The sequence below is a fragment of the Thermobia domestica genome, chromosome 9, assembly GCF_964235325.1.
Source record: "Thermobia domestica chromosome 9, izTheDome1.hap1.1, whole genome shotgun sequence".
NCBI lineage: Eukaryota > Metazoa > Arthropoda > Insecta > Zygentoma > Lepismatidae > Thermobia > Thermobia domestica.
The window spans coordinates 175872798-175891698 of record NC_137462.1 but is presented as its reverse complement, the minus strand read 5'-3'; the positions used below and the strand labels follow the sequence as shown (position 1 = coordinate 175891698).

Genomic DNA, 18901 nt, shown 5'->3' with positions numbered 1-18901 from the left:
TTTAATGGTGGACACTGTTTACTTTCCAAATCAATAACATTAGCTAGTGCAAAAATATTTTTAATCCAAAGTGTTTTTTCTGCACCTTTACAATAAAAGGTTGCATCTTGTTTACAAAGTTGATATATAAGGTTACGTATGTGTGATACAGTATAACCGCATTTATCATTCCAAGTTAATCCATGTAAGTTTAATGTTAACCATTCAATTTGTTTTTGACAACCTAATGGAAGTATATTGTATTCTACTGGTGATTTTATTAAACAATGCAAATTTACTGTATCATCACACGCAGTTAAACAAAATTCACGTATAATAAATTCATGATTTGAAATCTTAAAACCTTGTATGTCAATAATGTATTCATTAACACATGGTGAAATTTTATGTTTACGTTCTAAGAAAAATGGTATAATTTGTCCAACAAATTCAGTGTTCTTTAAACAATCACGCGTTTTGCGTATAAAGTTTATACTTGAAATTTCACTATGGTGTTCTTCAAACACTTCATATAAATCAATAACAGTTATGTCGTTGGATAAATATCCTACAGCAAAAGTTCCAATATCTTCGTGAAATAAACATTGATGTTCAAGATGCAACAAGCAATGTTCACAAGAAATATTATTATTAAAACGTAAGTATGCACTTATAGTTTTTAAAACACAAACTTCACTAATATGTTCTTCAGTACATGATACACAAAAATTATTTTCGAAATACATTATGTACAGTACGTTTTCTTAACACACCTCACTATAGTCGTTCGATCTGTCTTTTTCAAGGAAAATACTTAAAAGTTCTTTGCGTACATTCACATCCACTGATAGTTCACCAAATGTAATATTAAAATAATCTCTTGTTAATGTTGTAATAACTGTATGTGTTTCTGCATAAATATCAAATAATTCCTCCTGTACACGAGGATTCACTAACACAGACCAAACACGAATGTCTAAAACGTCTTCATTACAATAAAAACATTCATGCGACCATTCACATGTATCGTGCCAATAACATGCATAGCATATTAAATAATCATTTGGTTTCCATTTCGCAATGCAGTCTCTTACACAGTTCACATCCACATAGTTAACACCACATTCACAGTTCCAACTTAATTCTGATAAATCAGGTGAACATGGCGACGTATCCACATTTGATACCACTTCGTCATTTGATTCCGCTTTAAAATGTGAATTATCTTGCGAAAATTCATACACTTCATTATTTATTCCATCCTCACTATCACTTGTATAAACTTTTATATTTTCGTTTTCATATCTTTCTAATTCATGTTCATCAAATGTACAATCTGGAGAATCTGTATATTCATTCTCAGCGTCTAACTTATGTTTCACATCAATGTCTTCTACAAACTGACGGTTCTCCATCGCTAACAAAACTATAAATGCCTATTTTTTAAACCCAATATTTAAATAAAAATTTCAAATGACGTCACGCGCTCGCGCCCGCGCACGCGGGTATTTTCCGTTCGCGCCCCCGCGCCTTCCCGCGCCGCGTCCGCATTTCCGCCGCCGCCGGGTTAAAAACTCTTTTTATAACAATCCGTTATTGTTCATCACCTAAATTATTATTCTTTAAAGCATACAGCTGCAAGGTTTCTCTTTACATACACCTGCAAGGTTTCTCTTTTATTATTTTTTACATACACCTGCAAAGAATTGTATAGTTCTATTATTTCTTTATACCCTTCTTCAATGATTTTCCCAAGATTTTTCTTTTATTATTCTTTATAACAAGCTTCCCATTGTTCAACAAGTTTCCAAGGTTTCTCTTTTATTATTCTCTTTTATGTCAATACTATACATACAATAGTACAACAACCATTACCTGTCATCATATGTCATTTAAACAATAGTGTATTTCTATAGCACTATACTCTCTACCCATTGTCTCCGGGCACCCCGCTGATACTTCATTATTACGAATACAATGGTATTTGTCGGCAATCCAATAAACAAAGACCTCACACGTTGGATAGATCCAGCCCCTTGACTACTATCCATGTCTTCCAAGTTGATTTTTTTTGTTTTCTCTGTAAAATATGGAATACTGTCACAACCCGTAAAAGCATGGAATCCTGGTAAAGCTATATAGCCTTTTCGCTTCCCATTGCTTCAGTTATAGCATGAACTGGAATAAATCCTAATTCTTTCCTGTTCCAAATGCAATACAAAGTTTATCCAGGCCCTTTGTTAACAAGGGAAAGAAGTAAGCAATTGCTAAGACTACATCGGGATATACAGTGCGTATAACAATATTTTTGAAGCCGTTTCCTACTTTGTCTTGGAGGTGGATTATTATCCTTGTGTCCGCTTCTTCATGGCCAGGGCAATAGGCACCAATTAGAGAACTTCGTGCAGTAATATTGCCTTTAATTTCTTCTCCTGCAGTACTTAGAACCTGAATATTTGTAATATTATTTACAGCTAATGCTCCAAGTAGAGTAAAAAGCTCTTCTTTGTTGCTAGAATTCCGCAAGAAATCTTGCCAATGTTTAGGTAAAGTCACATGTGAAAGCACTTGTCTCCTGGTTCCAGCTCCTCTCTTCTGTCTAGCTGCACCTTTAATATCTGGTATAACGTATCTATCTCAAATCAAATCAATTCTTTGAAAGGAAAATTTTCAATGTCGTTACCAATGTGAGGATAAAATGTGTTCATATAGTAGTCACCAAATGTTCTTGAAGAATGTGGTTTTGAAACGTTGATAAGAACTGCACCATCATAAACTATAGCATCACAGGTTCCAGGAAAGGCATTATCATTCTTGTCTGCAGTATCTTCTAGAATGTGTACTAAGTCAGATTTATTGCCTAATCTAAATTCGCCATTATTTGAAACTGCAGGCGGAAATGGTTGGTTTTCGTGCTTTAAAAAACTCTCCATATCCAACTGACGATTCTGTGTAACTATAAAGAGTCTAGAAAACAGCTTAACATCTGTTTTTAGAGTCTTAAGTACAGTGTTAATCAGGGGTATTTTGTTCTTCTTAAAGGTCGAAGTATTGTTGTAGACTGTTTTACTAAAATTTACTCGATGAAACTACGAAATAGCTTAATACCAGTTGACTGTGCCGAATAAATTGATGCATTAACTTGCTTGTCTACGATAACCCTGTAGTCGATGACAATAAGATCTTCACCCCCTAAAAATGGATTTCCAAACTCTGTCAATTTGTTGTAAAATACTTGAACCTTCGCGACATATTTTACTTGATATGACTGGTACTGCTCATGATGGCGTCGATTGTTTACTTCAGGTTTTAGCTGAATGCCACTCTCAAATTCCTGTATTAACTCAGATTTCTGGACTGGCAACCATTTAACGTCTTAGTGCCGATGGATACTGCTTCAGCCCTACGGCACCACCATCACCTTTCACTACTGCGTTATTTGGTTCATGTGCTTGGTCAATGCTAATTGCTGAGAAGATTCTGTTTGATTTTCTTCTCACAAACTGTCCAGAAGGAAATGAGCGATGTATGCCTGGTAGTTGAGACTCTGCATCAAATAGGTCTTTCAGATGGACCGGTAGCCAACGGGCATAGTTATGATGATCCAGGACGAAAAAAAAAAAACAACCAAGGAATCATGTCTTTTAAGCAGTCACGATACAAAAAGAAGTTGCCTTCTCTAATTGAGCGAACAAAGAGAAGCAATAGGATTTCCATATCAAGACAAGTCAGCCAATATTTGAACACGACACTCTTTTGCAGCTCGCTCTTCACTCCATATGTCAAATTCAAGCTCGGAACCAGACTAGTGGGAAGCATTTTCCGACAAATGGTATAGTGCTGCTGTAGTCATTTGGTGAATCCCTCTGCCTTTCTTTACGTGGGGTTATTTTGAGATAGCTTTCTGCAATGTAATATCAGCGCTGGAAATTGCAGCTCTCCATCCACTTCCTGACATCCACTGACTCAAAACTCTGAGAAAGCTTGTTCGATGTGGAAGGCACCAAACATCACCATCAAATTTTCTCAGCATACATATCTGGATAGTTCCACTGAATCACTTTTGATAGTTCCACTGAATCGCTTTGCCATTTTCGATTGCCATCTTCACATACTCAAATCTGAAAAAAAATTATAAAAATAAAAACAGGGATTAGTTGGGTGTGCTTTTGTTACAACGAGTTTATTATTATATAAAAGAACCACAAATGTGGAACACTACACTTGTGATCAGGAATAACACGTTCTTAACACAAAAATTGCTATCCTTGACCTCATAAACCTATAAATCGATACCAAACACACAATTCCTGCGACGTATAACAGAAAAACTGTATCCGCTAGCCATTTTGAAATATGGCCGCCATCTTGAATTTCTTTGCGTTTAGACGATGTTTTTCCGACTAAATTTCATTGTAGAACCTTAAACATTATTTATATCAACGGGGATGTTCTTATCACAATTTGCAGTTTTTATACACGTAGCACCTCAACTATATTTAATTTGTTATTTAATATTTTATACAAGCAAAACCATGTCAGTTAACACTCTTCTGTGATCGAAAAACATTGTGTTAAAATTTTCATTAAGCGAAGTACTATTATTATATCTGGGGAAGATGCGTGTTCTTTTGTATACCAGAAACAGCAAAAATTTATTTTGAACTCTTTCTATTCTAATAGGGTCTCTCTTCTAGATTCTAATAGAGTCTGTGGGGTTCCATATAATAGACCCGTATTCTAATTTTGATATAACAAATGAAAAATATAATTTCAGTAAAACTTTAGACTTACTAAATTCCCTTTCCATTCTCAAAATAAATCCAAGGTTCCTGTTAGCGATATTTACAATTTGATTTATATCGTACTCAAAAGATAGTTTGCTATCATATATTACGCCCAGATCTTTGATAGTTTGTTTCCGTTTTATTTGTTTGCCATCTATCGTATATTGAAATTGAAAGAAATTCTGCTTCTTATTGAAGGACACGGTTTTACATTTATTTGTATTTATGTTTAGCAAATTGGGTTTGCACCACTCATATACTGTCTAGATCTTCCTGCAAGCTAATACAGTCGTGTGCTGTTATAATTCTCCTATATAATTTTATATCATCTGCATAGAGTAGTTTATTTGAGGTTTTAATACAATCAGAACGGTCATTAATAAATATTATAAAAGCACCTTACATTAGATCCTTGTGGAACTCCAGAAAATTGAGTTTATTCAAATAATCTACAGGATTTATAATCTACATACTGTTTTCTGTCCATCAAATATGACCATGCGAGCAATTAACTGATCAGTTCATTCACTAACAATGTGTGGTTTACTTTATCAAACGCTTGCACAATATTTGTATAAACTACATCTATTTGATTATTACTCTCCAATCTATCAACTATATGATCAATGAAAACAGTGAAATTTGTTAGGGTGGATCTACCAGGAACCAATCCATGTTGATAATACGATATTATTGATTTAATGCGATTTTCAATGCGCCTATAATTTGATGTAACTTACATGAGATGGTTCGAGTTGGAAAATTTCAATTTTGGAGTTACACCATTTGGCATTCAAGCGTTCCATATGTAACTTTTAATATTATAAACGGCAATTTAAGCTTGCTGTTTGCTGTTATTAAATTAAACTGTTTGGTTGTCAAGTTCAAGCATTTGCGGAAACAGTTTTGCATGTTTACGGTTACAATTTTAATCCAACAATGTTCAAATTTTCCAAAAGTAACTATATATATATATATATATATATATATATATATATATATATATATATATATATATATATATATATATATATATATATATATATATATATATATATATATATATATATATATATAATATATATATATATATATAAGTCTTGTTCGTTTTTCTCAAAGGAAGACAATAGATTCTAGTAATGAAATCACTACACACTTTTGTTAGATGAATCACTAAATAATAATAATAATAATAATAATAATAATAATAATAATAATAATAATAATAATAATAATAATAATAATAATAATAATAATAACAAAATTTGGTCTATGCTCTAAGTTATACTGAAATATGAAGTTGACAGCAAGTAATTATCACTACAGAGATCAAATTATTCTGAGCGTTTCTGAATCTCATTGCAAATAGAAACCACTTTTATAAAATCAGAATGTTTTATAAATCACCATACAGATACAGTGGGAAACCCGGGTTCGATTCCCGGCGGAAGCTCATGTGGTTCGGATTCCACGTTAATCAGTAGGTCCACGTCTCATATAGCGTCGCTGCTGAAAGGGACGCTAAACTAAAATCAACTCAACTCAACCATACAGATACTCTGTTCCCTTCCCAAAAGTTTTTTTTTTTTTAATTTTATTTAAAGTAGTAGTATGTTCATTGTTGCTATTATGTACATAACTATTAGTAGAATTTATGACGCTGGTAGAATAAATCGAAATAACAATTTATATCATATATACGTACAGTACATGAATAATTCTACAATATTACATTTTAGCATTTAAAGGGAAAAAAATGTCGCGACATATAGTAATCGACATATCTCAATGAGTAGAACAAAATTATCTTCATCAGTATAAAACTTGATGCGTAATTTTTGAGAAAATTAAAGAAAACAAATTATTTTATAAATCCAAAAATTGATGCTAAATAAAAACCTGTTAAAATGAGACTGATACTGAAATAAAGCCTCAATAAAGCTCTTCATTATGACACTAACAAGACAGTACGTAATATGGTTAATGAGATACACCCCAATTACGATTAACTCTTGAATTTTAATTGCTATTTAACTAAAATATTGTCCAAAGATAAGACATATATCAGTTGATAGATTTCATCGTGATTAACAAAATTGCGTGATTAAGGCAAAGGTAAAAGTCAGGGGGAATGCGGGGGGACGCCATCCTCCCACTTCCAAAAAATAATCTATGGTGTCCCTCCACTTCCTGAAAGAATTACAATGAGCAAAGATAGGCATGAGGGACGGCGTAACGTCATGCGTCTCCCCACCTTTCCAGATCCACTTATACTCCTGGATTGAGGATAAATTCTGATGCGTGTTTTTTGAGAAAATCGACATCAACGAACTTAATGCGCTAAGAAGTACACTGCCAGTCAAAAGTTTCCGGACTAATGAACCCTCAATGAACTAATCAATTGTATTTTCGATAGGGGAAACTACAAAGTCGAAGTCTTATTTTTGTGTAAGTATCTGTAATATCTCAGGAGGATAATGTAAGTCTCTCGCTTTTGTAACCGATACTTATACCTGGTTGATAGGAAAGGATATTGAATTACTGGAATATTGATGATTTTGAAAATAAAAGTTACAGTGATCAAAATCAAGAAATAACTTTGCCCGATCGAATAATGTTAGCAATTAATTCCTTTTCATACTAGCTCCTAGAATATAACTGTGGTAAATATAGCATATTAGAGATAAATAGTGTCAGAAGTTTACATTAGTAGTGAACAATACTATAAGATACAGTGTGGCGACATTTTGAGTAATATTTGTATGTATTTTTGTGTTTTCTAAGTGTTTGCTGCTGTGATAGTTGAAAAGCATGGGTAGAAGTAAGACCTTAAGTATAGACACAAACGCTGGAGTCGTTGTATTTCATAATTCAGGATTTCCTATTCGTCAAATAGCTCCCAACCTCAAACTGAATCCACATACTGTTGGTGATCTATCAAACGTTTTCAGCGAACAGGAAAGAACGCAGGCAGAAACCGAACTGAAAGACATCGTATTACGTCACTTTTTGTAATATATTACCTTGTGTTTATTTACTGATTGCGATTTGTTATTCTGTCAGACATTTAGTTTTTAAACAATTAATATTTATGCCATACAATAATAATAATAATAATAATAATAATAATAATAATAATAATAATAATAATAATAATAATAATAATAATAATAATAATAATAATAATAATTTGCTTCGCAGTTCCAATCGAACTTACAGTCATATGTTCCGATTCGATACCTACGTCTCTAAACCATCAATGTCCTATTTGTAGTTTTAACACTACAATTACGCTCGGAGGCTAAATAAAACGATAAGGATTATGATAACGAACGAAATTGTGGAATGTAGAAAGTGAGAGAAACAGGGGAATTCCACATACGGTGTTTGTCCACCACAAAGCCCACTTGGCGGGAGCTGAGATCGAAACAGGAACCCTACACTCTACTACTCAGCTACCACGCTCCCGCTAATATATATGTATAATAGAAGCGAAAATGAATGAAATCACCGAATTGATGATCAGTGTAGATTACTATGTTTAAAGCTAATGTCTTTCGAGGAATTATTGTAGAATCCCAAGAACTAGTCATTGTGGCTTAGTTCTTCCTGCATTCCAACAGGTCATCCTGCTGATACTCTTCCAACGTTGTCAATTCTAACAAACAAATCTCTCTCTTTTCTTTTAAGGCAAGCGTTCGTTGCAGGGGAGGTAATTAATCATTGTGAGAAGCCGCTGTATGTCGAGGTTGTGTAAACAATTGAATCTCGTCTTTTGACCGCCAAATTCTTTTTTTCTTTCTTTCTTTTAAATTCACCTTTCAAATACGAAACGCAATGGCTTGAGTTGGAGCGCCACCTGCGACACATGAGTCATTCTACAATCTCCACCCCACTGTGAAGGAAATGTAGTCACTGCGGGACATGACGCGAGAAATCCTACTTATTCCTACTCGTTCCAACACCCCTCGTAAAATGATCAAAATTATTAGGTGTATTTTCTCCCTCCTTCCGTGAGTCTTCTTCCCAAAGTAGCATTCGCAGTTGTATGCCGTATTTCATAATATAAACTTCCACTTCCGAACACTGAAGATTTTCACTTGAGTAATGATTGGTCTACCTATAGTCGACTCCAACCAGAAGCAGCAATGAATAATCAAGCTAGAACAACGAAAATGATGTTCGTATCTCAACCAAATAACAAAAATAAATTTAAAGGAAAAAATAAACATTATCTTTAAAATAAAAATGGTTAGTAATATGTTTGTAAGAAAGGAGAAAATATGAACACAGCAAATGTTTAGCATATATCTACTTCATATGGCTAGAATATATTGGAGAGCAAGATAAATATTTAACTCTGTTTATCACAGAATCTTTTATTCTTGTCCTTTTCCCTTCTCCTCTTTACTATTATTATTATTATTATTATTATTATTATTATTATTATTATTATTATTATTATTATTATTATTATTATTATTATTATTATTATTATTATTATCTTGTCACTCCGCTCAGTGATACATCAAATAATGTCATTAGAATAATGTCAGCTATCCAACAGATTTAATCTTCATGACAAATTTCTGCATCTGCTAAATTATTATTTCATTGATCGTATGGGACGTGTTGTTCTGCCAGATGCATATAGACGGAATAGATATGAGGGAAAAGTTTGTATACCAATACACACTTTTCCTTCATACCTATTATGTCTACCAAATACAAAACTTGGTACACACATTTCTAATTCCTTATAATATTTTTTCGAGATACATTTGCATTGTGTGTTTTTACCCGAGGCCACTCTAGAGGGGGCCAAAGTTAATGGGAGGAATTTCTGGAGGGAATTTTCCCGGCTTTCTCCCAATTTTTCCTGTTCAAGTACGTTATGGGCCCCAATACATAGCACCTCTGGAAAGCGTGTTTCATGCTGAAGAGAATGAACTATAAACCATTTCTTTCTAATGAACAGTGTTGATGCAATATCTGTTTCACTGCGAGTCTGCGTTTTTCTTTATACTAACAGGGTTAATGGGCTCCAGGGACATACTCCGTTGTCCATGGCACCTAATATTTTGTTCATGAACATATCTTTGTTATGTTTATCGAATGGACTAGGTTTGATTCGGAGGTTCATGTCCATTGATGACAGGTTAATGTCCGTTCCTTGTCAGTATATCTTCGAAGAAAAATAAAATTGATGACAGATATTGTATTAATAACAGTTCTATCGAAAGAGTTGCAACACATAAAGACTAGGGATGGGCAAAACCGGTTTTTATAAAAAACCGAAACCCGAAAAACCGACATTTCTGTTTTCTCCAAAACCGGTTTGGTTTTTCACCGAAATCGGTTTCGGTTTTCTCCAAAACCGGTTCGGTTTTCACCGAAACTGGTTTCGGTGAAAACTTTTCGAAAACACATTAAACTATTTCTGTGGAAATGGATTCGGTTTCCGGAGAACAACGAAACACCATTCTGGTCAGAAATAGAACAAATTTTGAAAAAAAAAAAACGGAATCGGTTTTGCAGAAAATCGAAACCGGATCAGGTGAAAAACCGAATCGGTTTTGGAGAAAACCGAAGCGGTTTTAGATAAAACCGATAACCGGTTTCGGAGAAAACCGAACCGGTTTTTGTAAAAACCGAAAAACCGGTTTTTGTGCCCACCACGAATAAAGACCTCGGAGTATTATTCCATGAGAAACTTACATTTGTTGAACACATCACCCTTACTGTGAAGAGTGCTATGAGAATACTGGGTATTCTTTACTGATTTCCTTAAATTCGCGATCTCAAATCACTCAGTATTTCCTTCAAAGCTTTAGTATCTCCTAAAATTGAATATTGCTCACCGATATGGAATATAGCCTGTGCTTCAAACTTATCCCGTTTTGATTCTGTCCTTAACTTTTTTTTTGGGGGGGGGGGGCATTGCGAAACAAAGAGTTCCTTCAGTGCGTGGTCTCAATAAAACAGAGCTCTTAAACTCAATATTCGGATTCCACTTACTCGACTTATGGTGGAGGACTTGCTATTTCTCCATAAGGGAAAATTAACTCTTTGTTGGTTTCCGTTGTCAATTTTTGCGTACCTTCTCGCCTTATTCGCAGTCATATGCTACTAACATATGTAACACCCAGACTATCAACTATACAACGTTCCTTAAACTTCAGGCTGACATTATTATATAACAGTTTATCGTCAGATGTTGATATTTTTAACTCAGAATCATTTTAAAAACAAATTAAAGTCTCTGTAAATATGGCAATATTGTGTATATAAATAAATATATATTTTGTTATTTTTAAATTATTTTTTAAAATTTTTTCTTTCTTTTTTGTTATTTCTTTATACGTTGTAACATTGATTCATTGTAAAATGGACATTGATCTGTATGTGAAACATTTATAAATAAATAAATAAATAGAAAGCTTTCAAAATGATTGTTTTATAATAGGCTATGCATTAGTATTGGAAGTGTTTAAAACGGCTATCTCCGTCTGTCTGCCCGCCTGTCAACAGGTACCAGGGCAAAAACGGTAACACCGAGAAGCGATCTTTTAGAATCAGTTCAACGTTCATAGGATAAGTGTCATCTACTTTGTTAACTCTCTCTTCAAACCAGAAATAGTATAAATATATTATCATTTCTGTTTTCAATATTGATCTATGCAGAGGAAAAACGACAAGAGATATTGTCAAGAGGTTTTTCGGAAGCGATTCAGTATCCTAAGAGTGTACTGCATCCTCTCTTAACCTTCTATTTAAACCAGTAGTTGTTACATGATAGGACCTAAACGCCATACGACTGATATGGCATAGAACCGAAACGGTATAGGATCGAAAGCAATTACCTGCATACGATCGAAATATTAATTTAAAATATCTTATAATCACCTAATATTAAGTAACGATACTTTTCTTGATGATATATAAGGGAAAAACCGTCATCTGATCGAAACATGCATAGGACCGAAACAGGTTTCTGAGCTGAAGTTTCGGCCGTATACTGTTTTGGTCTTACGCCGCATTCCCACCAGTAGAAATCAATTATTTCTGGTTTTAATGTTGATCGTTACAGTGCAAAATCGGTCATCGATAGTGAGAATAGGTTTTCTGCAATCGATTATTTGAATCCTAAGAGTACATCCTATCTCCACCCTAATCTCTCTACCAAAACAGGTAGCGACAAAAAAAAAAAAAAAAAAAAATTACCTCTTTCGGTTTCAATATTAATTTTCATACAGTGAGAAAAGGTAAGAGACATATTTTTCATTTTCTCAATATCTCTCCTAACGTCTCTCTATTTACATGCCATATTCAAATAACAGTAAATTGGAACCTGTTGGAAATCAAACACACGTTCTTATATTAAACAACTTCATACTATCACCTACCATAATGTTTAATATTCCTTCTTAAATACCCTCATAACTATAATTTATGTCTAGGTTACTTACCTATTTTTTTTTCATACTTAAAATTCTCAGAATTGTGATGATACGATACAAATGTCATTTGAAAAAGATTCTCCTAAATATTTCCAAACTTTACCACTAATTTTCACAACTATCGTATATATATACAGTATATTTTGATCCAAAATATGTTAGCTAAAACAATGCACAAGGACGAAACTGGTAGTAAATACATTCCTAAAGTAAATTTTTCCCAAGAAAATGCAAAGAGGCTTGATCCACCCATCTAATAATAAATGTTTAACCCAACCACAAATAGAGTAACTATGCTGCTATCGGTTTCCCCCTGTTTCTCCTGCTTGTGTTTTCCGATAATACAGCAGTTGGTATGCAGTGATGAAACGCGGGTGTGTTTGAGACTGCGGCGTGATTAGCAATTAAATTCCAAGTTAGCGTGCATTCTTTTTTCAATCCTCCTCAACACGAGAGATTTTACTGTAGACGGAACCACACTCAGAATTCCTTGGCAAATTCCTTTTCGGTGGACATTAGAGTACTTCAGTTCATCATCCTCACGATATAGCTACATTTGACATTGCTATCATTCCGGTGGTCTTTTGTTAGGGAGCGTGAAAGACAGGAAACATGTCCAGCTCTCAGATACAGGCTTGTTGAAACATTCTTTCGATTAAAATAACAAATCTTTTGCGTCAGATTTGTTTACTAAAAAATAACGATCCACAAGAAATGAGCCAATAGAAACTGTCATTGTTTGGGTGTTTTATCTTTAGTTTCTTCACGAATTTTGTATTACGGTAAATCATGATTTTTATGGGCTTGTTGTTGATGTTTTTCATTTCCAAGAATTTCATGACACTAACATACAAGGCTAATTACCTAGGTATATACGTACTGAAATTCATACCAAAGAAAATACCTGTTTCCCACGTAAATGTTTGAACCAATCATAACCAAACTAAATTCTTGTTAATCCATTTTATTGAATAATTTATTTGACAAACGAACAACATATTCAAGAAATGCCATTTTAAATTGCACTTTTCCAAGTAACACAAAAACAGGAAATATATCTTCGACTTGTATATGAATTGTATATGTATACTAGAAAATGTATATATAAATGTATATATATACGAAAATGGATATATATCGTAACTATTTGTGTGTATATATATACTAGAGAATTCTATTGCTTATATTTTATTTTTAAATGTCTATGTTGCAAAAATATCAATGATTTCTTCGTTAGTATCAGCGATTTTCAACCAGTGTATCATCGAAGATTAGTAGATTTAATGCGATGAAATACCAGTTGTTGGCTGTTATGGACTTAAATGTGGCAGAAATGCTATGCAAACGTATTAAACATTTTGACAATCAATATATATATTTACATTTTATACTTTAAGCTTTTGTAACAATTTATTCCACTGTTGGTCTATGTTAAGTCCTGACTTCCAGTTCATTACTTTATTAAACTACCATTTCAATACATCTTGCCTCCTTCCATTTTCTGACTATACTTCTATCTTCATGGACTAGAATTTTCACTTCTTTCCAATTTACTGCATGTCCCGTGTCTCTTATGTTGCGTCTGATGAAGCCAAAGAGTTAGTTGGCGAAACTGTAACACGTGTTGGATTTTAATGAAAATATATAGTTTTGCTCAGCAAATAATTAGTTTATATTTAATTATAACAAAGCAAAGCTTCTATTTATGGGAAATATCAGAGTCAGAAAAGGCAAAGTCAATCGTCAAGTAGATGCTGTGAAGAGTTGTGAATAGGAAATGGATGACTTTCAAATCACGCAAATTACGGAATTGGGTCATTAAGAGGATTATCTCCCCAACCTGGTGCAACGAACAGCAGTTTTGGATTTTCAGAACTTACTACAGGAAGAATCAGAATACTGTGCTACTAAACGCGAGAAGCAACTCAATGTGATAAAAGACCTTAAATTAATGAGTCATTCTGAAGATAATAAACTTGTTCATTATCAATTTATAGCCTAGCTTGTGACAGTACATCACTCACAGAGGTTCAATATTCTGATCTCAACTTCTAATTAGATCGTCTGTTAATTTTAGCTGATTGTAAAATGCTTTACGCGACAGAAGAAAGTAAGCCGCTAGAAGAACGTAATATAAATCAAAATATGTTGGGTGAAGAGATAAAGGAAGTAGATCAGAGGCTATTGCTGGGAAAGCTCCAAACACAGAGAAAGAAGTATAAGTACTACAGAGATCAGAATACCATGATTAAAAAAAAAAAAAAAAAATCTGCATTCGAAGCCCAAAGAGGATATGGAAGACAAGTAGGCTGGAAAGAAAAAATGTTAGGATGAATGAAGAATTCACTGGATTGAAGGGAAAGTACGCAGAACTTCTAAATCGTGTAAGAGAGCTTTGTTAGAAAAAAAAAGCTTATTTTGAAGAGGTGGTGGCTGTTGGGAGATTAGTTTATTGTTCAGGAAGAAAGTGCACAAGTTTTGTACTGAACTCTAGTGTCAAATTAGGTCTAATGTGTGAAAATGTTAATGTTTGGTTTCAAATGTTACTTTAATACGGTGGTGTAATTACAATGTATTGTGTTCTTATGTATAAATATTGGAGGATTTGAAGGCAGTAACGGAGGTTCAAAATAATTGTATATGGTTCTGTAGATTTTGTCTAAATAAAGATATGTCTAAAATTAAGTAGAGAATTTAGTTACATATTTAAATATGTGGTCTAGGAATTAATTCGTGCGGGTGGACAAGAGATGGCGCAACGAACGGAGCGTTCCACAGTTCCGTGTATCCACACATGTGTTGCAAACCCCTGTCATCGTGTATCGTTCGTAGTATAGGGCAGTGGATTAAAGCGTCAACAACACCAGTTTGTAGTCAAGTGAACATGGCGCAATTTGTGCCTGATAAAGTGTTTTTGCGGGGTGTCCTGCTGCATTACTTTAACATGCAGAAAAGTGCGACTGAAAGTCATCGTATTTTGGTGGAAGTGTATGGTGACCATGCTCTAGCTGAGCGAACGTGTCAGAAGTGGTTTGCACGGTTTAGAAGTGGTGATTTCGGCTTGGCAGACCAAGAGCGAGCTGGACAGCCAAAAAAATTTCAAGACGAAGAATTGATAGCATTGCTCGAGCAGGATTCGTGTCAAACGCAGGAACAACTTGCAGCAGCATTAGGCGTTAATCAAACAACAGTCTCCAAACGCTTGAAAGCCATGGGAATGATTCAAAAGATGTCATATTGGGTTCCACATGAATTGAAAGACAGAGACGTTGAAAGACGAAAAACCATTTGCGAATTGCTGCTTCAACGACAGAGCAGAAAGGGGTTTCTGCATCGAATTATTACGGGTGATGAGAAGTGGATCCATTACGAGAACCCTAAACGAAAAAAGGCCTGGGTGAAACCAGGTGAACCAGGTCCATCACAACCAAAACGAGATATTCACTGTGCAAAAGTTATGCTGTGCATATGGTGGGATATGAAAGGTGTGGTGTACTATGAGCTGCTGCAACCGGGTGAAACTATGAATGGAGAACGTTATCGACGACAATTAATGCGTTTGAAGCAAGCTCTGGCCAGAACACGACCAGAATGGGAGAACAGACATGATAAACTTATTGTTCAACATGATAACGCTCGCCCACATGTCGCAAAACCGGTCAAAACCTATTTAGAAAATGTCGGATGGGAAGTTTTACCCCACCCGCCGTATTTACCAGACGTTGCTCCTTCGGACTACTACTTGTTCGATTGCATGAACAACGATTTGATTGGACAGCGGTTTACTTCTTCAGAAGATATCGAAACATGGGTCTCTGACTGGATCGCTTCCAAGGATAAGGACTTCTTACGCCACGGAATCCGTACATTGCCTGACAGATGGGAGAAAGTGGTGGCTAGCGATGGACAATATTTTTCTTAAGGTATTTATGTATTTTGTGTTTGTACTACAGCTTCAATGTATGCGTACCAACCGTACGAATTAATTCCTAGACCAAATAGTAATTCGAGAAACAACATTAGTTGTACACACATTAAGCCCATAACTGTGGTTGTTATTCTATTATTTATTTATTTACACAAACTTCATATAAAGACTACAAATACCTACATGTAATCCAGGGAAGCGATGGTATAAATTGCTTCTTCTGTTATCACTATATTAGTATGTGCCCTGATGAAAACTTAGTAACAAAAATGGATTCGTCTTTTTCAGGCAAATTATTCAAAAACTGGAAGAAAAGAATAGAAACATTTAAAATACATGAAAAATCTGTATTTCATGCTAAAGCTCTACCCAATTTCAGTCAATTAAAGTCCCCTATAGAGCGACATTAATTAGTGAACGCAATTTCCCAGAAGGCTCTATGGGAAAGTTTGATAGTAACTGTAAGTTCAATAAAGTATTCAGATAGGCAGAGTTTAGGTCTTTGTTAAAGGTCTGATTAACGAAAGAAATTTGACAGAACTATTGTAAATAAGACTCTAACATAGTTCTCAATTAAATGAATGTTTACAGCAAGATTGTGGACAAAATCATCCTGATACGTGTGTCATCCTGAAGTTCGAAATGAAATTTTAGAAATATTTGGTCAAAAAGTGGCTAATTCAATATGAGTAGGGTGGGGACACTTGGGGCAGTTGTTTTTCCTACTGCGCATGCGCAAACCCTTGACGCTGATTGGCTGGCGCAGGTCACGTGACCCCGCCCCCTTGGCCACACCCCTTGACGCTGATTGGCTGGCCACGCCCCCTGACGCTGATTGGTCGGTTCCGGCCACGCCCCCAGCCACGCCCCTTGACGCTGATTGGCTGGCGTCGGCCATGCCCCCTGACGCTGATTGGTCACGCTCGTTTATGACCTCCTATCTACTGCGCTGACTGGCCGGCAGCGGACACCCACCGATTGGCTGGCACCGGACCCCGTCCCCCTTGACGCTGATTGGTCGGTTGGCGCCGGACCCGCGTTCCCTTTTATGAGCACTTTTAACATAGCAGAAATTACACCGAGACTACGAACACATAACATAGCACATATTACATAGCAGGGGTGTACTCGTTCCCTTTTATGAGCACTTTACGAACACATAGCAGAGCCGATATCACATTCTTCATCCACCTATTTAACATAGCACATAGCAGAGTATGGCTTATTTTCTTTTACGCGGTTGCAACACCCCCAACCCTCCTCCTTTCTCATCCAGGGCTTGGGACCGGCAATGGCGGAGTTTAAAAAAATAATACCATCATACTCTCGAATAAAGCATAATATCATTAGCATCAATAGTAGTGAGTGAGAATTTGTTTAAGAAATCGTGCAATGAATAACCAGATGCATGATATGCTAGATATAGAAAACAGTAATGTCCACAAAATTGAGATAAATCACCTTGAATACGTCTATTATTCCATGTATAATACAGACAGTTTCGTTTTAAAAACCTTATATGATGTTGTATATAGGGAGGTATACCATAGCTATCGAAATACTCTCCCACACTCATATTAGATATATAAACAGCAACCCAATGTTCACCAGGCTTATCACTAGAATCAGTGTTTATAATTATGGCGGCTGGAAATGTATGAATAAACAGAGGTAACTCATCTGCGGCATACACACCAATAAAATGATCTTTAGGTAGATTTTGTTGTAGTGCCTCATAAAGTTCAATTGTATTTAACATTTTTTTAAAATTAATATATATTTTTCTCTGGAAATCAATTTCTAATTCTGAAGAGAATTCACCATAAATAATTGTTGTTACAGGAGATGGCAGTGCTTCTTTAAAATGAACCTCTAGGCGTACACTTCCTTGCCGTTGTGGACTAGTATGAAATCCAGCACTAGCACTAGAATCGGGAGTTAAATCAAACACCAGTAGAGTATAACCATTAGGATATTCGGCGAGTGAAATATTATTACCTTGATTAGAATAATAAATACCTGAGCCTGTAAATAACGTAGAATATGCTTGTATATATAGCTTATTATCAAAATCAGGTTGTAGTGGTTTGGATGGCACAGGCGTTCCATCAACATACAGTGTAAAAAATGACATATTAAAATGCTGAAAATTGAATGGATTTGTCTGATAAGTACCATTAAAAGCAGTATTACTAACAAAACCAATAATAATACGTTTAGGCACTAGTCCTGAAAATAGATCTGGAAGTGTACTATCCATAATTCCTTGTGGCAGAGTTTCAGTCTTCACTTGCACTTTTGTTATAGGATATTTTACTCTAAATTTAGGATTTTGTAATACTTTATTTTGTGCTATTTTAACGGACGGTGACACATCAACCTTTTTCACAAGCAGTGTTGCATCTGTAATTACAACTTTCCCATCAGCTTCTGCGTCACCCATTAGACAAAATGTAGGTTTAGCTGGAATTAGTTTAATACGCAGTTGTACACCATTCAGTAAAAATTTCTCCTGATTAAATATATCAGCATGAATATAGCCCAATAATTCAAATGACTGACTTAAAGTAGTGAGAAGAATACGTTGTTTAAATCCTACATTACTATCGGCCACACTGTCCATATGCCCTGCAGTATCTTTAAACCACATTGATGTTTGAAGATGCGTTGATTTAGCTTCAGCATTATAATTTAGTAGTTTTTCAATATACGATCGATATGGATATGTATGTGAAGAGTAGGAAATA

General features: G+C 34.9%; 1 protein-coding gene and 1 long non-coding RNA gene across 2 annotated transcripts in view; both read right to left on the bottom strand.

Annotated features, from left to right (window-relative positions):
* The window catches only part of LOC145694208 (uncharacterized), a 263832-nt gene that overhangs the window by 200671 nt on the left and 44260 nt on the right, over positions 1 to 18901 (bottom strand). The gene's annotated exons all lie outside the window — the stretch shown is intronic.
* Positions 580 to 16547, bottom strand: LOC145694207 (uncharacterized). Its single transcript, XM_081770322.1, has 2 exons — positions 16338 to 16547; positions 580 to 4100 (listed from the first exon to the last, which is right to left on the bottom strand). The coding sequence occupies exon 2, from the start codon at positions 1392 to 1394 to the stop codon at positions 744 to 746; it is 651 nt and encodes a 216-aa protein (XP_081626448.1). The 5' UTR covers positions 1395 to 4100; positions 16338 to 16547; the 3' UTR covers positions 580 to 743.

Bases quoted from the DNA above. Each gene is read 5' to 3' on its own strand.
- LOC145694207 (XM_081770322.1), bottom strand. From the start codon at position 1,394: ATGGAGAACCGTCAGTTTGTAGAAGACATTGATGTGAAACATAAGTTA.